The sequence below is a fragment of the Erythrolamprus reginae genome, chromosome 2, assembly GCF_031021105.1.
Source record: "Erythrolamprus reginae isolate rEryReg1 chromosome 2, rEryReg1.hap1, whole genome shotgun sequence".
Classification (NCBI taxonomy): domain Eukaryota; kingdom Metazoa; phylum Chordata; class Lepidosauria; order Squamata; family Dipsadidae; genus Erythrolamprus; species Erythrolamprus reginae.
Window position 1 is genome coordinate 281,977,325 of NC_091951.1, and position 26,758 is coordinate 282,004,082.

Below are 26,758 nucleotides of genomic sequence, written 5' to 3' on the forward strand. Positions count from 1 at the left end.
AATCTATGATGTGCTCGTGTATTGCTGCGGTTGAAGGTGAAGTAGTCATTAACAGGAAGGATATATGATTTTATGAACTACATTTAGATCAGATTAGAGGCCATGAAGTTGTAAATTGTCTAAATCAATTTTTTAAAAAATTGTATAATCGATTGTCTAATCAACTTTTTATAGGTTGCCTTCCTCTGTCTAATGCATTGTTTCTTAACCTTAGTGGCTTTTAAAATGTGTCACTTCAACTCCCAGAATTCTTCTGCCAACACATGCTGCTTGAGGCTGGGAGTTGGAAGTCCACCCATCTTAAAGCTACTGAAGTTAAGCACTGACTAATATGACGGTACTGTAGTATATATAACAACACTATGTCTAAGACAGCAAGAAGAAGCCAAGCGGAAGAAAGCTTTTTGTGACTCTTTAGAAGGATTTGCTCAATACATTAAACCTCTAACAAGTCAATTTTACCTTATTGTGTTGTGCAAGCTACTCATATGTTGAAGTTTATAGCTTAGGTAGGTGTTTGGAAACATCAAAAATTGCATTAGTTAAAAACATGATGAACTGTATGTGTAAATTATGTGCAAGAACAGAAATTTGTTTTAGGAATATGTCTAGTTGAAACAGTATGAATGGGCTATGACCAAATTATGACATTATTGCATGAGTTGCTGGGACTTAGTTTTGAGATTGGTTTAGTTAGTATTGGATGGAGACCACCAGGAAATCACAGGACTGTGGGCAAGATTGGAAAGAAAAAAATCTAGAAGGCAGGAATAACTTCTTAAATACTTCTGCATCGCTAGCAAGTAAAATGAAAGCTGTGTTGCTAAGAATTGAGTTCAGCTTGTGGGTGTCTTTAACTTATTAATTAATGAAGTATTTATAATTGTCTAACTCTTAGTAGCAATGAGATCAAGCTGGTATTATACAGTAATAGTAGTATGATTTTGTCAATAGCACAAAGACATTAGTTGGCTCTAATTTGGACAGATTTTACAATCATGTTTATAAACAATCTTCAGGACATTCAAAGTATCTAAGATTGCTCTCTGTGTGTACAACTCTCTTTCTCATTTAGAGAAATACTTTTAGAGGTGAGTTATATTTTATTACTTTCCTTGAAAGAGAGAGTATAGTAATGCTGGAATCAATGTTTCAATCTTAGATAAGGACATAAGATATCAAAAGTAAAATTGCAACCATTGCATTTTAATTGCTATCTAATCATTATTGCATTTTAAATTCCTCATTTCACACCTGCAATTAAGGCAGGATGCTCCCTTGGTGAGCAACATATTAATTAATTAAACATCATGTATTCTGCTTTATTTGCTAAGCGAATCACCTTGTGCTGTTAAGAGTGACATCACTAACAGCTTCTCCATTTACTTTCCTTGTCAGAAGCCCGACCACTGTACATTGTGACAGTTGTAAGTGTGTGTTGGTTGTGAAGTGCCCAAATCATGATCCCATGTTTGTGGGGACACTCGGATTAGCCATATGTTCAAGGATTGATGATAAAGCTACTTTTTCAGTGGTATCATATGTTTGAACAGTCACTAAACAAAACAGTTGTTAATCGAGGACCACTTTATTTCTAACACAAGAGAAAGTTTGGACTCTTCCACTGATTTTCTGTTCTTTAGCAAGATAATTCTTTGAAAACTGAACAGAATGGGACTTTGAATTCACATTTAGAAATAGAAGAGTTGTGACTGGGGACTGAGGAGGGGGGGGGGGGACCCAGAAAAAAAAAATCCCAATACATCCCTGTAAAATGATGAATTGGACTTCTCTGTTCTAATTCTTCATCCACCTTCTTTGCCAGCGATGAGGTTAAGAGAGTAGTTCTTCATAAAGCACTGAAAACAAATTCCTGTAACTATGGTCTTTGCCGATATTTGGCCCTTCTAATCTGGAAAAAGGTTAAGAGGAACATGGTGGAAATGTATACTATTATGGATGGTATGGAATAACAGGAATTTTATTAAAGATGGTAAAGGTGATGCGGGCAATTTTAAAAAGGGGTTAAATATATTCAAGGATTTTAACAATTGGCTCACCGTTATTAATGCTTATCTCCAATATCGGAGGCAGCAGCCTTTTCACAGCAATTGCTAGGTGTAGTGAGCTTCACCATCTGTTTTTATTGTATAGAGAAAAATAGTGGTAAGTCTTTGATTAGTAATCTGGCACAGTTCTTAATGTATTTACTCCAAAACATGTTCATGGGCATTTCCAGATATAAGAGTGTTATTATGCGACATGCAATCTTGTATTTAATTTTATTCTGTGGCATTTATCCTTTAAGAGTTAGCCTTTATAACAAGTTGAAGATTGATTGATCTATCTGTCTGTCTGTTAGATTTCTAGGCTGCCCTTCTCCTGAGATTCAGGGCGGTTTACAGCATATTAATATAACAATGGAATAAATCAAAATTAAATAATGCAACACTATAAAACATCACTATAAAAACCCTTAACTAAAAACATGTCATACAACTCTGTCATATCTCCAGCAGCCATACAATAATGAAGGCTGGTACAAAGCAATCAAGTTCTATGCCTGCCGGCATAGATGTATTTTTAAGCTCTTCCAGAAGGCCGGGAGAGTGAGAATAATAAGGATTTCTGGGAGGAGTTGATTCAAGAAGGCCGGAGCAACCACAGAGAAGGCCCTTCCCCTAGGTCTCGCCAGCTGACGGGACCTGGAGGAGGCCGACCCTGTGGACCCTAACCAGTCAATTGTGCAGTAAACATGCAAAGAGAAATATGCATTTGTCGAATTGACAATTTTGGCTATTTTGGTGTTTTATTTATTCAAATATATATCTTGCTTGATCCTCAGCATGGATTATGACAAAAGCTTAGTACTTTGTATACGCATTTACATTCCAGTGTTATTTTCAGCAAGGATTTCTTTCCAAGTTTTGTTGCATTGCTCTACTTTTTGTTCAGTTTGAAATGTTATTTTCTTTGCATTTGCTTTTAACAGACCACTGGCATGTTGGAGATAGATATCTTGCTGAACTTTGGAAGTTTTGCGATGCTACTATAATGGCTTTTGAAACAAATAGCGATGGGAAGTGTGTTGCCGCAGTTTCCACTGGGAAAAATCAGGAAGAGAAAATACTTACAACCAAACTCTCCCAGATCAAAACAAATAAAACGACAAAGAAGAATTTAATATTCGATGATGAAGATTTGGAAAAGCCTTATTTCCCAGACCGAAATCTGCCATCACAGAGAGCTGCCTTTGAGCTGCCCAACAACGGAGAAGAGATCCCTTATACCATTAATAGATACCTACGTGATTATCAAAGAGAAGGGGCCCAGTTTTTCCATGGACATTATGTTCGTAAAAGTGGGTGCATACTTGGAGATGACATGGGGCTTGGGAAAACGATCCAGGTATTTCTGCCGACTCCTTTTCCTCTAAAAGACCTGACAATATTTCTCAAATTGAATAAAGCATCCAAACTATTTATTTAGAAAACTAAATTGTGTAGATCTTCACAGTGCAATCCTAAGGGAGATGAAGATATATGAAATGAAGCCGTTGAATATGAGTAGGGTTTTCTTTTCGTTTCTGAGCTTTTGCTATCTTGTGTAGTATATTGCTTCTCGCATTATTTGTGACGGGCGATGAATTAAAAACAGCAGTGACAAGTTGGCATAGAATTTAGGAGAAGCCTTTAAAAGAATTGTAAAGTTTTTTTTCTCCTTTTCAAAACATACCATACTGTTTAAATCAAGTAATTGTAATCTTATTTTAAAATTTTCTCAGGGACTTAATAGGAACATTAACAGAGGGGGGGAAAAGTACTTATATTAGTTTGGTTCTGGATGTTTGCATAGTTTCTAAGTGGCAGTTTTGATGACTGATTTATAAAAAGCTAAGCATCAATATTTTAATAAATCAAAACTTTACTGTTTTCACACGGATCATTATTTTGAATCTTTGACTATTTTGGCTTTTTAAAAAATCTTATGGAATTGGTTAAAGTTTGATAATGAGAAAGTTGGAAGTATCTTTTAATTGCCTTTTCCACCCTATTTAAGATACCAAATAAACTTGGAAATCAAACAGTTGATGAAACTGGAATTTTCTAACCATAAGCTAGAAATGTATATACTATAAAATATAAATTCCATATATTTCTTAAAAATCAAGATTAGTTGCTTCGTGCCCTTTTATTCTGTCTGTTGGAAATATGATTGCATTATTTCGGGATATCATTCTTCAGAATATATAGCACAACATCGGTATCTGAAGAAAATAGCTATAATTTATTGTCACATAGGGAAAAACTACTATATTATCTCTCAGAAAGGTAACTCATTATGTCTGAGAGAGAACAGTGTTCTATGTGAAATTTAGAGGTTAAATTGCATATTGATTTCAATTTACAATTTCATTATATAATTTACCACTCAGTTTGCTTTGAACTTTCTATAAATAGTTTCTTGCATGATTTTGTAGAAAGCTGTATTTATAATGAGAAAATAGAATACCTTTGACAAATAAGTTTGTTCAAAATAATTTGAACTTGGTTATAAGTTGAAATAAAATGTACATATATTGGCAGGGGGAGTTTCTTTTTAAACATTTTAAAAAGTGTTCACCTGATTGGAAGTTAAAAGTCTGGTTTAAGGCAGTTTTACTCAATTATGAATAATAATGGTTTTTAATTATACAAGAAACTGAAACCAGTGTGCGCTAGAATTTTATGAAAAAGTTCACACAAGACGTTTGGACAAAGAGAAAAGAAATGTTTATTCTCTCTGGGTATACCAAAAACGGTTTGCAAAGCGGGTACTCTTCATAAGGGAAGAGACACGTGTACAGAAGCTAAAGAGCAGGTTATATAGGTTTTACAAATCACAAAGGTACATAGAATTCCTCAACTTATCATAGGGGTACACAGAATTCCTTGCCCAAATATGGTCCACATCCTGCCTCCCTCTCCCGGAGATGAATAGCACCTTATATGGTTTATTGGGTAAACAGCAAACATTTATCTTGTTAATCAGCAAACATTTATCTTGTTAAAAACAGATTCCAAAATGACAGTCACAAGATAAGGAAATCCTAATCTTGTTAAAGACAGAAACTACAGACAGCAAATACTGATATTCTTAAAATAAAACTTAAATTATTTTATACACAATGGATTTTTCCTTCACCAGCATACATATGTGTAGTTAAATGAACATACCAGTAAACAGAGTTCTCTACTAATATTGATTTTCTTTACATTTTTTGATTACCAATGTTAACAACATTGTTTTGCTGTTTATTCCGGATCTTAAATTTGATTGATGCAAAATATCCTTTTGCTATTATGCTCGTTATCAAATTCCCTCTAGTTTGCATTCTTTATATTTGTGGATTTAAACATAGTTACATATTCTTCCATTGCCTGTTTGTCTTCTGTTCTTTGAACATTTTTTCTGTGCTTTCCCCAGGTTATTTCATTTCTGGCTGCAGTGCTAAAGAAAAAGGGAACACGTGCAGATATTGAAAATAACAGGCCTGATTTTTTGCTACGAACGATGAGAAAAGAAATGGCATCTGTTCCAAAGAAAGTATGCTTTTCATTTACATACTTTTATATTTGTCTTCAAAATGTAGTATAATTAATCTTTAACTGGAAAATAAATGACAGTGTTTGCTGAGTAAAATAAAAGATGATTTGCAGAGAGGAATCTCTAGACTTCTACAATTTAGTTGTAGATGCAGAAATTTGAGTTGTCTTTTATCTTGAAATAGAAATAGCTTGGTAGGAATTATTAGTTTTGCTGTTTGGAATGTAGTGTATGTTACTAGAAAGACTTGAAGAGCGTCTAATGGAATTCACCAGTAGTGTTGAATAGATGTTTTGCTCTGTGCTTTCACTTCAGATGGACAGTTACCAGCTATGTCACTTTCAGGTTCTTGCTTTCTATTTGTAACCTTGCTCATTTCTAAGCTGAGTGGGTACTGATTAAAGACTGCATTTAATACTGTACTTTCTTCTTTGAAAGTTTTTTTTCCAGTAAAAAAAGACATACTAAGAAATAAAAATGTCAGGCAGGAAAGACCATGTGGTCCACACATGAGAAGATTCATCTAAACTGATTGATTGCTAAAAAGCTTATGCATGGGAATCTTCTCAACAAATATTCAATACCTGCTGAATAAGGACCAACTTAATTAAAGGGAGGTTGGACTGAGTCTGCTTATGGCTATGTAAGGATTTTAGGCTGATACCTCTTTTAATTTCACTCCCAGGTTCTTCCACTCCTTCCCCTATAAAAAAAATTAATCATTGATACAAACAAGCAAACACATTATATATCTGCATAAGCAAACATAAGGCATAACTAATTGATTGACTCCCAGCGACTGGGCAGTTGAAATAAAAATAGTAAACATCTACATCATGGGCGGTTTGCTTACTTTTTCTTACTAGTGCGCTACATGTGCACGGCAATGTTTCACACACTTGAGCATAACCAGCGCGATTTTGCTTCCGTGCATATACAGAAGGACGATTTTCCTTCTGCACATGCTCACAGAGTCGAAAATCACAGGAATTATTTAAAAAAAGATGGCACCATGCATGGACTGGCCAAGACAGACCGGGGATGTCACACCAGAATTGCGCAATTGTCTAGCCGCTACTGAAATGGTGCACTGGACCGCACCAGTAGGAACCCACCACTGAATCTACATTCAGTATTTACATTCAGATTGCATTAATAAATTTAATGTATTGGGAAAAGTTTTGCTAATATATCTAATACAGTGGTACTTCTACTTAAAAACTTAATTCTTTCCATGACCAGGTCCTTAAGTAGAAAAGTTCTTAAGTAGAAGCAATTTTTCCCATAGGACTCAATGTAAAAGCAAATAATGCATGCAAACCAATTAGGACAGAAATAAAAGCTTGGGATTTGGGTGGGAGGAGGAGGAGGAAGAAGAGAAGGAGGACAGTCGCTGCCGAAGGAAGAAGGTGAGGTGACGGGAATAAAAAAAATCCAAAACTTTAAGGCTTAAAAAAAGAGAAAAAGAGGGACTCTGAGCCGGGTTGATCTGGCCGGGGCGAAGCGCCCCCTTTTATCCTTTTCGTGCCCATATGCTCCTATTCCTAACAGAACTAAAATTACTATCAAATAGGTCACAGGGTCACATGTGAACCCTAGACGCTTTGGAGACAGTCTCCAAATTCTTTCCCACATTGTTACTAAAATATTATTTTAAATAGGACAACATAGAAGTAACAGTTACGCAGATGCCTGACGTTTTTATTTCTTAGTATGTCTTTTTTTACTGGAAAAAAAACTTTCAAAGAAGAAAGTACAGTATTAAATGCAGTCTTTAATCAGTACCCACTCAGCTTAGAAATGAGCAAGGTTACAAATAGAAAGCAAGAACCTGAAAGTGACATAGCTGGTAACTGTCCATCTGAAGTGAAAGCACAGAGCAAAACATCTATTCAACACTACTGGTGAATTCCATTAGACGCTCTTCAAGTCTTTCTAGTAACAGCGCGAGGGAGTCACCACAGCGAAGTGGTTTATTCCCTCTCCAAGCACCCAGAGAAAGGAAAATGCTCCGTTCGTTCTGGGCTGCCAAAGCCTCCTTAAGCGCCACTGAAAGGCTCCTCTGGCAGCCCAGAAAAGCCCGAGATGGCCGGGAAACTGGCCGGGTCTTCATGCCACTCTCAAATTTCCTGAGAAATTTTTCCAGGCTCGGGTTCTTAAGTAGAAAATGGTTCTTAAGTAGAGGCAAAAAAATCTTGAACACTCGGTTCTTATGTAGAAAAGTTCTGAAATAGAGGCGTTCTTAAGTAGAAGTACCACTGTAAATGTTTCGTTGTTTTCTTTTATATGTTGTATGCCGCCCCGACTTCTCAGAGAGGGGCGGCATATAAATCCAATCCAATCCAATCCAATCCAATACAATCCAATCCAATACAATACAATACAATACAATAAATGGCAACCAAATCTGAATACATTTAATGTGCATTATACATTTGTATTTATTTGTACTAATTTGTACAGTTTGGGGAAAGATCTGGAGGCTGTTCCCAGGTCTTCCAGGGATCATTTGTGACTCTGGGCTCTACATATTGTACCTCACTATCTGTTAAATCTTCTGTTGGGGATTAATCTCTTCACTCATTCCACTTCATTGTGAAAGCTGGTTGAATGGTTTTCATTTCTGTTTCCCCCCCCCCTCTTCCCTCCCCCCTTTTCTCACCCTGTACATGGTTCTTCATTGTTTTTAATTTATGGAGTGTGTGTGTTAGGGTACTATACATTTTTTGAACATTTCAAGATGCTTTTGTCTGAGAGTCAGAAGAAAAAACAATAGCAATAAAATGTCTTATGTTCCATAGAAATATTATGACAAAATGTTAGGTGCCAAACAGGGGCATTGTGTTTGAGACATTAGAGCAGATATTCTTAGACACTGATGTAACAAGGATTTATAATAATTTCAATATAGATACTGTTATGGTAACAAGGGCTGGCTTGAAACTTACATCTTTGTGAATTGTGAGAAAAATCCCAGTTGGTATTTATGTCTGATTTGCTGTCCAAAATATTTTTAAAAAATTATTTTTATTGGTAGATCTTCCCTGCATGATCCTACAAGTTCCTCTCCTTAACATAGCGTAAGATACTGTAAGAACTTATATTTGATTCTGTTTCTTTTAGATTAAATTAAGTTAATTAAGTTTTATTACTAGTTCAACATCTGCGTAACTGTTACTTCTATGTTGTCCTATTTAAAATAATATTTTAGTAACAATGTGGGAAAGAATTTGGAGACTGTCTCCAAAGCGTCTAGGGTTCACATGTGACCCTGTGACCTATTTGATAGTAATTTTAGTTCTGTTAGGAATAGGAGCTAAAAGAATAATTCCAGCTTATGTCTGATCAGAAATGTGTGCGGATAAGACGGAGTGGCTGTGGGTTCTGCCTCCCAAGGACAATCCCATCTGTCTGTCCATCACCCTGGGGGGGGGAATCATTGCCCCCCTCAGAGAGGGTCTGCAACTTGGGCGTCCTCCTCGATCCACAGCTCACATTAGAAAACCATCTCTCAGCTGTGGCGAGGATAGATAGATAGAAGGTAGGTAGGTAGGTAGGTAGATAGATAGATAGATAGATAGATAGAAGATAGGTAGATAGATAGATAGATAGATAGATAGATAGATAGATAGATAGATAGATAGATAGAAAAAAGATAGGTTTGCCCAGGTCCGCCTGGTGCACCAGTTGCGGCCCTATCTGGACCGGGACTCATTGCTCACAGTCACTCATGCCCTCATCACCTCGAGGTTCGACTACTGTAATGCTCTCTACATGGGGGCTACCTCTGAAAAGTGTTCGGAAACTTCAGATCATGCAGAATGCAGCTGCGAGAGCAGTCACGGGCTTACCTAGGTATGCCCATGTTTCACCATCACTCCGCAGTCTGCATTGGCTGCCGATCAATTTCCGGTCACAATTCAAAGTGTTGGTTATGACCTTTAAAGCCCTTCATGGCATCGGACCAGAATACCTCCGAGACCACCTCCTGCCGCACGAATCCCAGCAACCGATTAGGTCCCACAGAGTGGGCCTTCTCTGGGTCCCGTCAACTAAACAGTGTCGGTTGGCGGGCCCCAGGGGAAGAGCCTTCTCTGTGGCGGCACCGGCTCTCTGGAACCAACTCCCCCCGGAGATTAGAACTGCCCCTACTCTACCTGCCTTCCGTAAACTCCTTAAAACCCACCTTTGCCGTCAGGCATGGGGGAACTAAGACATCTCCCCCTGGGCATGTTTAAATTGTGTATGGTATGCTTGTGAGTGTGTATGTACTGTATGGGGTTTCTTTTTAAATCTTAAATGTTTTAAATGTATTCAGATTATTTATGATTTGTTTTTCTCTGCTGTGAGCCGCCCCGAGTCCTCGGAGAGGGGCGGCATACAAATCTAAATAATAAATAAATAAATAATAAATAAAATAAATAAATGTCTGCAATATGTTATAATTATGAAAGCTGGGTTCTGTTGATAGGATCATTACTTGCCAATGATGCAATGCAGGGCCAGTAGTAATTCAGGAAATCATTTGTTTTTAATGTTGCTCTACGAAATATAGGGGAAAGAATTGTACATTTTTTGGATTTAGCTCATGCAGATAGTGGAATGTAACTTGATTATTCTGTGTTATTCAGGATTGCCATGAAACATACCCTGGACTCCATTTTCAAAAATATTCTTATATCTACATCTTAATAAAATATGCTATTTTTTCTGAATTTTTCTCCCGCCTTCCTTTTTACAACAATTGAAAACACTCAAAAAACTAAAATTATAACCAAAAATATGACAAAGGAGCAAGAAAATAATTTGGAAGAAATTTTGGAAATTAAAATAGTTAAAATAGTCAAATACTTGGGGATTTTACTCACAAAAAAATGTAGCACCATTAAAGAAAATAATTATGAAAGATTATTAAAGACAACGGAGAAACAATTAAAAGACTGGGATAAGCTGCAAATTTCACTACTAGGCAGAATAGCGACAATCAAAATGTCAATACTGCCGAAATTCTTGTACCTCTTCCAAACAATCCCAACAAAACTAAATAATCATTTCTTCAATAGATTGAATAAAATTACTTCCAAATTCATATGGAACAACAAAAGGCCCAGGATAAGATTAAAATGGTTACAAGATAGAATCAAACAAGGAGGTTTGGGATTACCAGACTTTAAGATATATCATTTAGCATCTAATTTACTATGGATCAAAGACTGGATAGAGCTTAAAGCAGAGAGATTACTGGCACTAGAAGGCCATGACATGCTCTCTGGTTGGCACAATATGTTATGGAACCAGCACCAAAAGATTCCGACTTATTTAAAAAACCACATGATCAGAGATGTCTTAATAACAACATGGCTCAAATTAAAAAAAGATCATTATATAAAAATACCTAGATGGTATTCCAGTCTGGAAGCCCTTACCCACCCGAACATTACAGAACATTACAGAATTAAAAAACATGATAACCTACAACCACTTACTAAATACAGAAGGAAATATAAAAACAAAGGAAGAGTTAGCAGAACAGAACATAATTTTGGACTGGTGGCCATACAGGCTAATATTTTCAAAATGGCAAAAAGACACTAAAAACGAAGGAATACTGGCACAGGACACACCCTTGATAAACTAATATTAGGAAGGGAAAAAAAATGTATTACAAGAATATACAGCTACTTAATAAATTATGAAATGGAAACTGAAATATCAAAAGACCCAATGACCAGCTGGGCAAAGAACTTTGGCTACAATATTCATATAGACCAATGGGAGACAATCTGGAATAAGAACTACAAAATCACTAAATCAGTATCATACAAAGAAAACATCATAAAAATGTTTTATAGGTGGCACATGTCGCCATCAAGACTAGCACAGATTTTTCCCAAAACCAGACCAAACTGTTGGAGATGTTCAAATCCCTCTGGAACCTTCTTCCATATCTGGTGGAGCTGTCCAAAAATAAAAAAATTATGGAGCAAAATAAGGTCCTGGAGATTCGAAATTACAGACATTAATCTCTCATTCAAACAAGAGACCTTTTTATTAGGAATAATAGACACAAAAATAAAGAAAACAGATTACTATATAATCCAACACATTATAACAGCAAGCAGAATATCAATAGCTCAAAACTGGAAAAGGGAAGAGGTACCATCAGATAGAGAAATGATTAAAAAAATATTCGATTGCGCCGAGTATGACTCCTTAACACAAAAACTGAAAGACAACAAGGAAACAAAAAATATAACCACATGGGACAAGTTCTATAACTGGATCAATGAAAGGGAGAGAGCTAAAGAAGGGAAGGGAAACAAAATACAATAAAACAAATTATAAAAAGATCAAGAACGGGGGAGAGAAGGAGAAGAACAAAATATGACGATTTATTTGCTTGCTCGCTGACACCCTTTTTCCTTTTTTTTTTCCTTTTCTTTCTTTTTTTTTTCTTTTTCTTCTTTTTAGGATAGAAATGAATTAGAACTATAACAATCATAATACTAAACACATTATTTAGAAAAGGAAGCTTTAGACCAACGATTAAGCAAACTTTAAGAAATATGATTCCGCTGACTGAATAGAATAGAATAGAATAGAATAGAATTTTTATTGGCCAAGTGTGATTGGACACACAAGGAATTTGTCTTGGTGCATATGCTCTCAACGTACATAAAATAAAATATACATTTGTCAAGAATCATGTGATACAACACTTAATGATTGTCATAGGGGTCAAATAAGCAATGAAGAAGCAATATTAATAAAAATCTTTGGATATACGCAACAAGTTACAGACTGGCAGCGGGGTGGGGGGGGGAAGGGGTTGTCTTATGTTCAATGTTATTGTTAAATGTGGTTCGTTCGACCCTATTGGAAACAATGATCAGATGCTTATGATATGAACACCTTGTCTTGTCAACACTGTTTTGTATTGTTTCTTTGTATATATTTGTATATAACCAATAAACATCATTTTTTTAAAAAAAAAAGAAAACCAAAAAAAAAAAGAAAAAAAAGAAAAGAAAACTTATTTCATTTGAAAATTGTAACAGTTTTGCACTCTGGTTACTTTTTTCCTTTATTCATCAGCGCACTATTGTATGTTTCTTGTGCTTCAGATTTTCTTGATTGTGGCCCCACTTTCTGTGCTCTATAATTGGAAAGAAGAATTAGATGTTTGGGGCTACTTCAAGGTTATAATTCTGCATGGCAACAGAAAAGAGCACGAGTTAAATCGAATCAAGCTGGGGAAATGTGAAATTGTGCTAACAACCTATGAAGCACTTCGCCTTTGTTTGAATGAGCTTAACAGGTACATTCTGTAATGACTGCTACTGAATATGAAGCTTTAAAAAATATATAAGTTGGTGTTATCAATCCTTCAAATAGCTAGAGATAAAGGAAAAGGTAAGAAAGAAATACAGGGGATGGACAAAAAAATGGAAACACCTTGCAGCTCTTCCGTGGAATCCAGATTTGTGAAGCTCCCTTCGAACAGTTTTGGTGGAAACTGGGTTCTGTAAATGTCTATTGAGCTCTGCAGTGATTTTAGGAGCTGTGGTCTTGCAATCCCCTCTAACAATTCGCTTTATAGTCGGATGGTCTCGCTCAGACAACTTCGACTTTCGACCAGATCTGTGCTTGGATGAGGGCATTTTCCCTTCTCTTTCAAAAGCAGTCATAACTTTTGAGACATTACCTCTTGAAATGCCAAACATTCAGGCACTTTCTGTTACACTAGCGCCTGCCATTCGAGCACCAACAATTTGGCCTCTTTGAAAGTGTGAGAGGTCTGCTATTTCTAGAAGGTTATAACCAATTTCCTTAAATTTCTGTAAAAAAAAAAGGTAGTTTAAAAAAACATCAAATAACAGAATTTTTTAAAAAAACATTAAAATATGTCAAGTTTTGATTGATTTGAACATGTTCAAACATTATGATGCCAAAAAGTCAAGTGTTTCCATTTTTTTGTCCACCCCCTGTATAATCCTGGGTACACAATGCCTTTGTTCGAATCGGGTGAAATACAATTTTTTTTCTCTACCAGTTCTGTGGGCATGGCTTGGTGGGCATAGCAGGGGAAGGATATTGCAAAATCTCCATTCCCACCCCACTCCTGGGAGAAGGATATTGCAAAATCTCCATTCCCACCCCCCTCCAGTGGTAGGATATTGCAAAATCTCCCTTCCTACCCCACTCTAGGGCCAGCCAGAGGTGGTATTTACCGGTTCTCTGAACTACTCAAAATTTCCACTACCGGTTCTCCAATTTCACCCGGGTTGAAGTCTATGTGATATAAACACATGCAAACAAATGAAAATGAGTCTCAGACACCTTCAGATTCTGCAATCTCGCACATGGGGGTTTGGCTATTCACCAAATGCTGCCAGTGAAAAATGCCCTTTACTGAGTCAAGAGTTTGCTTTCAGTGACCTATGGTTGTCTGCATTTTCATTTTAGCAATCTGGGCATCCTTCCAAACAAAGTCCTATTTTCCTTCTTAAAAATTGCTTTTATGGGCCTTTAAGCCTTAATTATTAACAAAGATATGAGCATTGCCTTAAGCTTTTAAATGTTCAGTGCTCTTTAAAATAGAGAAGTGAAATATGTATATGAGAGCCGCTATGGTGTAGTGATTAAGGTGCTATATTTGCAGCAGAGTGATCCATTTTGTAATCTTTCTTTAGACAGACAAACTGGATGATTGACATTAAGCCAGTCAATCAGCTATAGATTAGAAAAGTGAAAACATATTTCTCACCCTACAATGTAGTTCTGTGAATTAGATCAGTGTTTCCCAACCTTGGCCATTTGAAGATATCTGGACTTCAACTCCCAGAATTCCCCAGCCAGCGAATGCTGGCTGGGGGATTATGGGAGTTGAAGTCCAAATATCTTCAAGTGGCCAAGGTTGGGAGACACTGTATTAGATTATGATCCCTAACCTTCATTAAACAGGCTGCCATCCTGCAGTGTATTGATTCAAGCTATTAATATACAATATATGGCGGAATAGGATGAGATCAGTATGAAAAAAATGAGCACTGGCTCATTATGAAAACTGAATTGAAGGAGAGACTTTAGAAAAACTTATTTTCCAATTCCTTATTTTTCATAGCTTACAGTGGTCAGCTGTCATTGCAGATGAAGTACATAGAATCAAGAATCCAAAATCTCAGATTTCTCAGGCGATGAAAGCTCTAACATGTAAAGTTCGGTTGGGACTTACTGGGACAATTTTACAGAACAACATGAAAGAGCTTTGGTGTGTTATGGACTGGTAAGTGAAATAAAATGTAACATTACAAGCAGAGATGGGGTGTTTATCATTCTTTCTCCCCCTTGTTTATCTCTCTGCGCAACAAAGTTCTCATGTATTACGCGTGGCTGGCACTCACATGTCTTACAGATGTCTTTTGCAGAGAATTTTGGCAACCCAAAATTTAGTTGTCTGTGCCAAGAATTGATAGAATGCATATTTCCCATTGTGTGAGTGTTTGTCATGGAACAAGCATGATAAATGTGCATTTATTACTGTGTAATGTGTGAGATGACTCCTTCAGTGCCTGATGACATTAGTTGTAGGCATTTATACTCTGCTTAAAAATACAAGGAAAGAGCAGTTTAGAAACCTAAATGTATGCCGCCTTCTTTCTGTTAGGGTGTACAGCATGTGATGCAGAAAATGTTCTTCAGGGGATGTATAGCACATATAGTACACCTGTTGGAATTTTGTGAAAAGGTTTATTCATTTATTTAGAAAATGTATGCTGCCGCCTACTGGCACATAGCAACTCAGGACAGCTTACAGGACATAAAAACACAATATAAAAGAAATAAAAATAATTAAACAAAAAACAAAAAAACCCCAGCCCTCCTCACTCTCGTGACAATACACATTCATACCAGCCATTTAGTGGATGTATCCCGCTCTAGGCTCCCCAGGCCCACTGGCAGAACCATGTATTCAGGGCCTTAGTTTAATTTTGGAGGGATGATGTTCCAGAGGGAGGGAGCCGCCACGGAGAAGGCCCTTCATAGGGTTTCCACCAAATCTCTTTAGGGAATGGAACCTGCAACATTCCTTGACTCTCTGTTCTAGTGGATCAGGTAAAGTGGGGAAGCAAGAAATGTTGTGCGTTCTGTCCCCTAAGGAGATACATCTGGTGCAACCCTGAAAAAGGTGTTATTTTTTTTCCTGGGCTTGTACAGTAACCTGCTATCCCAGGTTTGAGTACCAACATAGCTTTGTTAGCATGGCACATATGTTTCTTAAGACACATATGTGAGCCCATGTCTACTTGAGTGCATCTCTTTTATAGTGCTTTCAGCATTGGAAGCTAGTGAAGTTATAGTTTTAATAGTAATGTGATACAAGTTTCATGTGCTAGCTTATACTGTATTCCCATTTTTTCTAATACTGGAACTTTTTTCCCTGCAATAACCATGTAAGAATACATTAAAATTATTCTGATTTCATTTACGAGTATAGCAAAAATAATACATACGCTCACAACCATTTTTAAACTTTATGATTTCATAGTACAACTGTCATTGATAGTAGTAGTATTGTCAGCCTTAACAAACGTCTCCACATTACGTTTCCATAAACTGGAAAATAGGTTTGATTCTCAAGATATTATAACTTAGGTGTAATGAAATTAAATGAGAGTTCTAAAAATGAATGTATTTGGCAATATTATACAAGATTACAGTGCAATTTAATATGGATTTGCACAGGGATAGATCTGATTTAATTCATTTGGATTTTTTCCTAGGTAAGTAAGGATCCTAACCTAATATGTACAGGTACTTCTCGACTTTTGACTGTAATGGAGCATGCCCATTAAGGTTGCATGTCATGATGGCCATTCAGCGAAACGTCTTGCTTAAGAAGCTTCTATCCCTACTCTCCCCAGTGCAATCGTTCAACAATTGGGTGGGTTGTTAAGTGAACCCAGGTGCCCTGGGTAGAGAAGGGTCTCAGTGACCTAGCATAGACCCAGGCCCTCCTGCCTGGGGCTGCTAAGGCCTCCCGCATCCCTGAGGCACCTAGTGCTCTACTCCCTCTCCTAAGACTTTCCATATCTTCTCCTGCTCTAAAGCAACCCAGTCAGACAGGCAAGCAACCCTAAAACCAGTCAGTAGACATGATTGGCCACTTACAGCATGCAGGCTGAGACCTTCTTTCCACCCAGTCACCCAAGGGACTTGCAGGACTCATCCTGCTCCTCGTGTAACTCCAAAGCCCAGCAGCACCCAACTTAACGTTTTGTTTTTTTGAAGAGTAGGAAAAGCAAGTAAGATGCTTGGCTGCATAGCTAGAGGTATAACAAGCAGGAAGGAGGGAGATTGTGATCCCCTTATATAGAGCGCTGGTGAGACCACATTTGGAATACTGTGTTCAGTTCTGGAGATCTCACCTACAAAAAGATATTGACAAAATTGAACGGGTCCAAAGACGGGCTACAAGAATGGTGGAAGGTCTTAAGCATAAAACTTAACGTATCAGGAAAGACTTAATGAACTCAATCTGTATAGTCTGGAGGACAGAAGGAAAAGGGGGGACATGATCGAAATATTTAAATATGTTAAAGGGTTAAATAAGGTTCAGGAGGGAAGTGTTTTTAATAGGAAAGTGAACACAAGAAAAAGGGGGCACAATCTGAGGTTAGCTGGGGGAAAGATTAGAAGTAACGTGCGAAAATATTATTTTACTGAAAGAGTAGTAGATCTTTGGAACAAACTTCCAGCAGACGTGGTAGATAAATCCACAGTAACTGAATTTAAACATGCCTGGGATAAACATATATCCATTGTAAGATAAAATACAGGAAATAGTATAAGAGCAGACTAGATGGACCATGAGGTCTTTTTCTGCCGTCAGTCTTCTATATTTCTTCTATGTTTCTAAGAGGAACCCAGCACTCTTTTGCAAAACCAATGCGATCCAAAGCTCAACTTTTCTATAGAGACTGGCTATCTTGTAATAACCATGTGCTATTCCTCTAGCAAATAGTACTTCTCATGAAGCTGCAGGGGACTCTGTTTTTTTAAGGTAACTCTGTGGAGCCTTGGGAGCAGAACGGGGCGGGGGGAGACCTGGCTGGAGAGAGGGAAAGAGATAGGTGGGGAGGCACCGCTGCATCCCTGCGATCAATCGTAAAGGTGAACAACAGGAGCACTGCAGCATCCGCAACTTTTGAAACCAATTAAAGGAAAATATTGTTTTTGCCACACTAAAGATGGCTTTCCACATATTTATCATATGGCACATTCTCATCACCTTTTGATTAAAAGAGATAATTATATAAAACATGAAATAGAAAATGTTATAAACTTATATTTAGATCAATGATGGCGAAGCTTTTTCCCCTCGGGTGCCGAAAGCATGTGCACACACGCTATCGCAGACACACGAGTGCCCACACTCATAATTCAATGCCTGTGGAGCACAAAAATGGCCTCCTCCCCAGCAAGGCCCTCTGGAGGCCAGAAAAGGCCCATTTCCTGACTTCCGGTGGGCCCAGTAGACTTCCCTGGAACCTGTGGAGCGCAAAAATGGCCTCCCCGCCCACCCCAAAGCCCTCTGGAGGCCAGAAATAGCCCATTTCCTGACTTCTGGTGGGCCCAGTAGACTTCCCTGGAACCTGTGGAGCACAAAAATGGCCTTCCCGCCTGCCCCAAGGCCCTCTGGAGGACAGAAATAGCCCATTTCCTGACTTCCGGTGGGCCTAGTAGACTTCCCTGGAGCCTGGGGAGGGTAAAAACACGGCACCCAGAGGCCCTCCAGAAGCCAAAAATGCCCTCCCACAACCTCCATGTTAACCGAAAATCAGCTGGCCAGCTTGCACATGCATGTTGGAGCTAACCTAGGGCACTGGCTTGCTCACCGTCAGATATGGCTCTGCGTGCCGCCTGTGGCACTCGTGCCATAGGTTCGTCATCACTGATCTAGATTATAGTTATAATTTTTTGCTTCATTTGTCGCAGCCAGGAAATCAACCAAGTGTCCATTATAGACTCTTAATTGGTACTCTTTCACTATATGTTGGATAGTTTGTTTTTCGGCTCCACAGTCACAATGCCACGAGTCTACGGAGAGGGGTGGCATACAAATCCAATAAATAAATAAAATAAATAAATAAATTCGGTGGTGGTGTTTTACTTCACTTATTATAGAGGCTTTTCACAAAATATAAATGATAAAATGAGAATAAAGCCCAAAATTGGTCCAACAAATAGTTAAAACTTGGTAAGTCTTACAACTGGTGTCCGAAAGTCGATAACAACTGTAGAACTTTGACTCTAGAAGCCTGCTAAAATTAATATCCTATATAAGTGCTTGATACACAAAAAAACCAACAGTTTTCTCTTTCTCTTAGGGCTGTACCTGGGCTGTTGGGTAGCGAAGCACGTTTCAAGACAGAGTTTTCTGAGCCTGTAGAACTGGGCCAGCGGCACACTGCAACTAAAAGAGAGCTAGCCACAGGTCGAAAGGCAATGACAAGGCTAGCTCAAAAACTATCGGGCTATTTCTTAAGGCGTACAAAGGCTCTCATCAGTGACCAGTTGCCCAAGAAAGAAGACAGAGTGAGCTCCATTTATTATCTTGATTTATTCCTATTACTGTGGATTTTGTACAGTTTATATAGGCAGTATGTTAAGGTATCCTACATATGAAACTGCCCATATGGTAGTGGCATGCACATTTAGAGATGGGGAACTAGAAAACGACTTGATTGTTTCCTTGATATTCACTGACCCCTCACATCCTAGACATAAACTGTTTCAACTCCTACCCTCAAAATGTCGCTACAGAGCACTGCACACCAAGACAATTAGACACAAGAACAGTTTTTACCTGAATGCCATCACTCTGCTAAACAAATAATTCCCTCAATACTGTCAAACTATTTACTAAGTCTACACTACTATTACTACTAGTTTTTTCTCATCATTCCTATCACCCATTTCCTCCCACTTATGACTGTAACTTGTTGCTTGTATCCTTAAGATTTTTATTAATATTGATTGCTTCCTCATCGCTTTTTGACCCCTATGACAATCATTAAGTGTTGTACCTCATGATTATCGACAATGTATCTTTTTTTAATGTACAACTCCTACCCTCAAAATGTCGCTACAGAGCACTGCACACCAAGACAATTAGACACAAGAACAGTTTTTACCTGAATGCCATCACTCTGCTAAACAAATAAGGTGCAGAACTAAATGATAGTCATAGTGATCAAATCATACTAGGAAACAATATAAATTGTAAGGATACAAGCAACAAGTTACAGTCATACAGTCATAAGTGGGAGGAGTTGGGCGATAGGAATGATAGAAACATAGAAGTCTGACGGCAGAAAAAGACCTCATGGTCCATCTAGTCTGCCCTTATACTATTTTCTGTATTTTATCTTAGGATGGATATATGTTTATCCCAGGCATGTTTAAATTCAGTTACTGTGGATTTATCTACCATGTCTGCTGGAAGTTTGTTTTCCTGGACCTTATTTAACCCTTTAATATATTTAAATGTTTCGATCATGTCCCCCCTTTTCCTTCTGTCCTCCAGACTATACAGATTGAGTTCATTAAGTCTTTCCTGATACGTTTTATGCTTAAGTCCTTCCACCATTCTTGTAGCCTGTCTTTGGACCTGTTCAATTTTGTCAATATCTTTTTGTAGTGAGGTCTCCAGAATTGAACACAGTAAGATTAATAGTAATAATGCAGACAGTGAATAGTTTGACAGTACAGTATTTAGTAGACAGTAGTTTGAGGGAATTATTTGTTTAGCAGAATGATGGCATTCGTGAAAATGTTCTTGTGTCTAGTTGTTCTGATGCGCAATGCTCTATAGTGCAATTTATGTTCAGGATGTGAGGCATTTGTAAATATTTTCACAGCCCTCTTTTTGATTTGTGAATAATTGTAACATAATTGACTTCAAGAAAAAATAAGTTATCCTTCCTCTCAAAGGCTATGAGCAACCTAGCCATCCTCTATGCCATTTTTTCCTAACATTTGGAGGAAGGGACTTTTCACTTTCAGAGAACTCAGGAGGTTACTGTGTGGGACTTTATTATGTTTTCCTAAGCTCTTCATGTGCACCAAGTGAATGTAAAATAAAACTCATTATTTTTGTGTGTGATGTTACCAGTAATATTCTTTGACTTGGAAGCTAGAGATTTTTAAATACCTGAATGATAGATGCTATCTCTGTGTAGAGTAGGGAAATTAGACAAAGGGAACATAATTTTGTGTGGCATTTGTGACATATTGCTAAATAATATTCTGGAAGAACAAAGCCTTTACTTTCCTGCAACTTTTTTAAAAAACAAAAATCTGGATACTACTTGCTAATCACTAACTGTTTTTATGGAAAATATATTTTCCAATTTCTTATATAGTCTGCAGTGTTGTGATTTTCCGATGTTTTTCCATTGAAGTACAAATCATATCAAACTCTGCTTAGTTTTGGTAAAATCATCCATAGTCAGCTAACTGTTGCTGTTTGATACAAATGTTTTATCAAACATTTTTCCATAAGTGCATTTTCAGCCTTGCAAGGATTTGATCTACGTCACAGTGATATCATTAAATGGCCTATTATAAAAGCAGAATTCCAAATACTTTGTTTTGCAGAATCTGCATGAATTATTAGCACCTACCTTTGGCCTGTAGTAGTTATCGGCCTTTCAGCAATGTGCACACAACTTCTTTGTTATATTAGATTTCTATAGTGTTATTGAAAATAATGAATGGAAACACTGCACCCATTCTGAAAATTATCCAAGTGATTGTTGCAGTTATTGTCCCTGAAAATTCAGAGGGCATTGTCCTCCTCTTGGTGACTTCTTTGAAACAAGTAGGGATTTGGAGTTACTTTGGTTCTTTTGTATCTTGGGACATGAATCTTCCATTCCCACTGCTCATTAAAATAAACTTGTCTGTCTTTTTCATGGAAGTTCATGTCTTGAAATAGCTATTGATTGGGGAGCTCAAAACCTGTTCCTATGGAATGCATTCTTTGATTGTCTGACCTTTTTAGAAAATACTAACCTCTCAGTTTTCCTGGATTTCATCTTTATATACTTCTTTGGGAGGGGGGTATTTGCTTTCTCAGTTGATTTTTGGAATGTTTGCATATTTTTGTCTCTGAATTTTACACTTCATGTAGGTCTAGTGTGAAAAAAATATATTATTATTTTAAATTCAGTAACTTGTTGCATCAACTTTAGGTATAATACCCAAAAGCTTTCTACAATTAATCGTCTCACATCACTCTCCAATTCACCTTTCCATGATCAGCAGGTTCAAGTTATAACATTTAAAGTTTTTAAAAAAAATATAAACCTTCTATGTCACACCATGGACTCTGCCCTCTTCCCCCAATGCAAGGCTGCTAAGTCAAGTTATGCTTTTAAAACTGTGTTTAATTGTTTATATTTTTTCTTTCAATAAAAATATTTTAAGAGGGCAGTTATAACAAATCTAATAAATTAAATTCATTAAATTACCTTTTGCTTTTCTTTGGATAAATTTTAAAAAAGATGATCTTAGCTAAAATAAGAAATGTATGAATATGATATGATAGAATAGAATACAATAGAATACAATAGAATTCAATTCTTTATTGGCCAAGTGTGATTGGACACACAAGGAATTTATCTTTGGTCCATATGCTCTCAGTGTACATAAAAGAAAAGATACATTTGTCAAGAATCATGAGGTACAACACCTAATGATTGTCTAATCACTAATAATTTGTATAACTGTCCATGTCAGACATGACTTTTTTGACTGGTTGATCAAATTAATTTAGTTTTGCTCCGAGATGCAAAAAATCCCCAGGTCCAATCTTCTAACCTTTCCCTAGGTCTGTAGTTATCTTAGTATGTCTACAAAACAATCAATGGCATAACATATGAAATATGCTATACAATAATGCTCAGATTTTTTTATGGCTTAGATCATCTAAAAATCTTCTTTTACAGTGAGTGAGACCTACCCAGAGTGCATCAAGATGGAATTTGGTTGTTAAATTATCTATAAATGGTGGACTGTCCAGAGTCACGAGCACTTTAAATGAAATATCTGTATTGATTTTGCTCTTTGTGGCAGTCTTTTCATGTGTTATTATGTGGAATTAAAGGAAAAGACTCAAGGCTTTCACCTTTCAATGAGATTCCAAATATGATTTGTGCAGGCAGATTTTTATGAAAAAGCCAAAAGCATGACTTGAAAAACAAGAGTTTGAAATACAGTGATCCCTCGATTAGTGCGGTCTCGATTAGTGCGAAATGCTATACCACGGTTTTTCAAAAAACATTAATTAAAAAATACTCCACGGTTTTTTTGCTATACCACGGTTTTTCCCACCCGATGACGTCATACGTCATCACCAAGAGTCACTTCTCTGTCTCTTTCTCTTTCTTTCCTGTCATTCTCTGCTTCAATCATTTTCTCATTTCTCTTTTTTTCTCCCCTTTTTTCTATCATTTCTCTCTCTCTTCCTTCCACTCTTCTCTCTCTCTCTTTCTTCCTCTCTCTCACTCTCTTCCTTCCTTTCTCATCTTTCTTTCTCTCTCTTTCTCTCTCTTGCTTCTTCCTCTCACACTCTCTTCCTCCCTCTCTCATCTCTTTCTTTCCTTCTCTCTCTTTCTCTATCTCTCCCCCTCTTGTTCTCGAGCGGCGAGTGAGCGAGCGGCCGGGCGAACGAGCAGGCTGGCGGGTGAACGGCGGGCGGGCGGGTGTTGGGGGGTAGGGGCAGCCGACATTCAAAGCAATCTTTGTCGGCTTCCGCACTTTCGTTGCTCCCCGGCTCCACCATTTGCGCATGCGCGGTCATGGAAAAAGGGCACGCATGCGCAGATGGTGTTTTTACTTCCGCACCACTATACCGCGGAAAATTGATTAGTGCGGGAGGTCTTGGAACGTAACCCCCGCACTAATCGAGGGATCACTGTAAACCCTTTGCTTTTCTTCTCATTTCCACTAAATATTACTGGAACATTATAATATTCTTATGAATAATTTTCATGCAGAGACTTTCATTTTCTGTCCAATATGCATAAATTGATGGAAGATGCATAAATGCACGCATGTTGTATTGCCTTTCATAAGCTGCTTAAAACCCACCTCTGCCGCCAGGCATGGGGGAACTGAGATACACTTTCCCCCTAGGCCTTTAAAATTTTATGCATGGTATGTCTGTATGTATGTATGATTGGTTTTTATATAATGGGTTTTTAACTGTTTTTAGTATTGGATTATTGTTATTCACTGTTTCATTACTGTTGTTAGCCGCGCCGAGTCTGCGGAGAGGGGCGGCATACAAATCCAATAAATAATAATAATAATAATAATAATAATAATAATAATAATAATAATAATAATAATAATGTTCAGTATTTGTTCAAAATCCATGGATTAATTGGAGTTCCATATTTTTTGTGGCTCTTTTTTATAGTATAAAATGGATGAGTCCAAAACTGTGTGGCTTTGTTCCCTTTATGAAAGATGTACAAACGTTTCAGCTATCCTGCCTGGAATGTTTTGATAAATGTAGAAATACATGCCGGAGAACGCCCAATCACACGTTTAATAAAGATGCACATTTCTCTGCTGCTCTTTCTTCCTTGTTTATACCTGCCTTTCAGCTAAAGCTTGTAATAATGCAGTCTAAACTGTGTTTTCTAAAGAGAAGATTAACAGCAATGTCACTCGGTTGCCTTTAATCTAGAAGCTTTTATTTTTATCCCTTTCTCTTGATAATGTGAGTATATGTTCAAGATAGCATTCGATTATTATAGCACGGCATGGTGCTGCTGCTTTGTGGGTGGCCCAAATGCAGGAGGGGTCTTAGAATATCTGCATCCTGCTGGTTGAGACCAAAAGATGTCAGGGAGATGCCACCCATGATCTTAAAGAGGAAGGATTAAGTATGTCATACCAGTGTCCAAGAATCTCTCCCTCCTATATCAGCCATTCAGAATGTCAGTCTTAAAAATTGGCTTTTTATTCCTGCTGCCTGCATTAGTCTCCACAATAGTGCCAGGAAATGGCAAATGGATCTTTTAAGCAATTTAAGATCTATTGTCTTAGGGATTGAGGGGGATCACAACAGTTTATCTTTCACATTCTTAGCAGATTGTATCATTTGAATATAAAGTGCTGGTTGATCATAAACATTGAAAAAAGCCCACCTCTTCAGTTTTCAAACCTGGTACATGTTTTAGTTTGTAATGTATTATTTGTGTTGTTTTATTCCCCCTGTTTTGCATTTTATCTCGCCAGATGGTATATTGTTCTTTGACAGAGTTCCAGAGGATGGTTTATAAGACTGTATTGGAAACAGAAGATGTGCAGTTCGTTCTGCGGGCACGTGAAGCCTGTAGCTGTAGCAGTGGCCATAAAAGGAAGAATTGTTGCTACAAAGTAAGCATTATTTTTAAACTTAAGTTTGTTTGAAGTACAATGACCATCTACAATAGTGCTTTGACCTACTACATATCCAGCTTCTGTTTTTTCCCCCAACATAAATCTTAACGGGACTGTAGAGTACATGGATAATGACATTCTGTGCTGTAGATATAATAAATAAATACAAACAAGCTAATTGCGGGAGGGGGCAATTTCTAAGTCTTTTTAATGCTTCTATGTTTATTATTAGATTTGTATGCCGCCCCTCTCCGTAGACTCGGGGCGGCTCACAACACAATAAAAACAGTTCATAACAAATCTAATAATTTACAATTTAAGATATTTTAAAAACCCCATTATTAAGCAGACATACATACAAGCATACCATACATAAATTGTATAGGCCCAGGGGAGATATTTCAGTTCCCCCATGCCTGACGACAAAGGTGGGTTTTAAGGAGTTTACGAAAGGCAAGGAGGGTAGGGGCAGTTCTAATCTCTGGGGAGAGCTGGTTCCAGAGAGTCGGGGCCGCCACAGAGAAGGCTCTTCCCCTGGGGCCCGCCAACCGACATTGTTTAGTTGACGGGACCCGGAGAAGGCCCCCTTAATTTAAAGGGGGGGAAATTCAATTCAATTCAATTCAATTTATTAGATTTGTATGCCGCCCCTCTCCGAAGACTCGGGGCGACTCACAACAAAAAAGCACTGATTTGAATTACCCAAATAGAAGTTCAATCACTATTACTACAGTATTACAACAATGCTAAATCGTGTGTATGAGAGCCACTCTGGTGTACTGGTTAAGGTGTCAGGCTAGAAACTGGGATGCTCCGAGTTCTGGTGCTGCTTAGGCTCAAAGCCAAATGGGTGACCTTGAGCCAGTCACTTTCTTGAAGCCCTAAAACAGTGGTATTCAACCTTTCTAATGCCGCAACCCCTTAATCCAGTTCCACATATTGTGGTGACCCCCAACCATGAGTATAGCACCACTTCTCCCAACAGAGCATTAAGCTGATTGGCAGGAAGGTCAGAGGGACACCCCCCACTGTAAACGCCTGATTGGTCAGATTGTAAAAATATATTCCGAGGTGCCAGAATAGACGCTTTAGTTCCTAACACCATGGGAAATTCGTCTTTTCCCATGGTCTTAGGCCACCCCTATGAAACGGTCGTTCGACCCCCATGTTGAGAACCACTGCCTTAAGAAGACAACGGCAAACCACTTCTGAAAACCCTTGCCAAGAAAATTGCAGGAACCTGCCCAAGTAGTCTTGGAGAATAGCACACACTTGAATGGAAAAAAAGAAAAACTTCTATTGGGTGGAGATTTATTCATCTTTTAATAAATAGATATTTTTTGAATGGGATGCTAAATGTATGTCTAATCATACCTCCATTTTGAAATGGCCTCATTGATTGCTATTGATTTACTTCAGGTTAAACAGATGTGTTTGAAAATGTTTCAAAGTAAAAAATAATCAAGGAAAAGGCTTTGTGGCACACCTTTACAAGCTATATTACTAAGAGATAATAGAAGCCGTTTTATTATTGCTCATCTCGTGTGAACCATAAAATGAATAAACTTAATTTTTGTCATGTTTACCTCACTGGACTACCACAACATAAATGGTCAGTGAATCATCACCTAAAAATCAGCCAGGCATAGCCAGGAAAGTAGTTATTTGAGACCGTTGTTGATATCATTGCTGGTCTACTGGAAAGCTATTG

General features: G+C 37.6%; 1 protein-coding gene across 1 annotated transcript in view; it reads left to right on the top strand.

Annotated features, from left to right (window-relative positions):
- Window positions 1–1,018: 1,018 nt before the first annotated feature.
- Window positions 1,019–26,758, top strand: part of ERCC6L2 (ERCC excision repair 6 like 2) — an 82,889-nt gene continuing 57,149 nt past the window's right edge. The window contains exons 1-7 of the mRNA XM_070742791.1: window positions 1,019–1,091; window positions 2,993–3,408; window positions 5,467–5,586; window positions 12,711–12,904; window positions 14,711–14,872; window positions 18,978–19,185; window positions 24,904–25,044. Of these exons, the coding sequence (XP_070598892.1) occupies window positions 3,055–3,408; window positions 5,467–5,586; window positions 12,711–12,904; window positions 14,711–14,872; window positions 18,978–19,185; window positions 24,904–25,044 (1,179 nt within the window). The 5' untranslated portion in view covers window positions 1,019–1,091; window positions 2,993–3,054. The remainder of the gene's footprint in view (window positions 1,092–2,992; window positions 3,409–5,466; window positions 5,587–12,710; window positions 12,905–14,710; window positions 14,873–18,977; window positions 19,186–24,903; window positions 25,045–26,758) is intronic.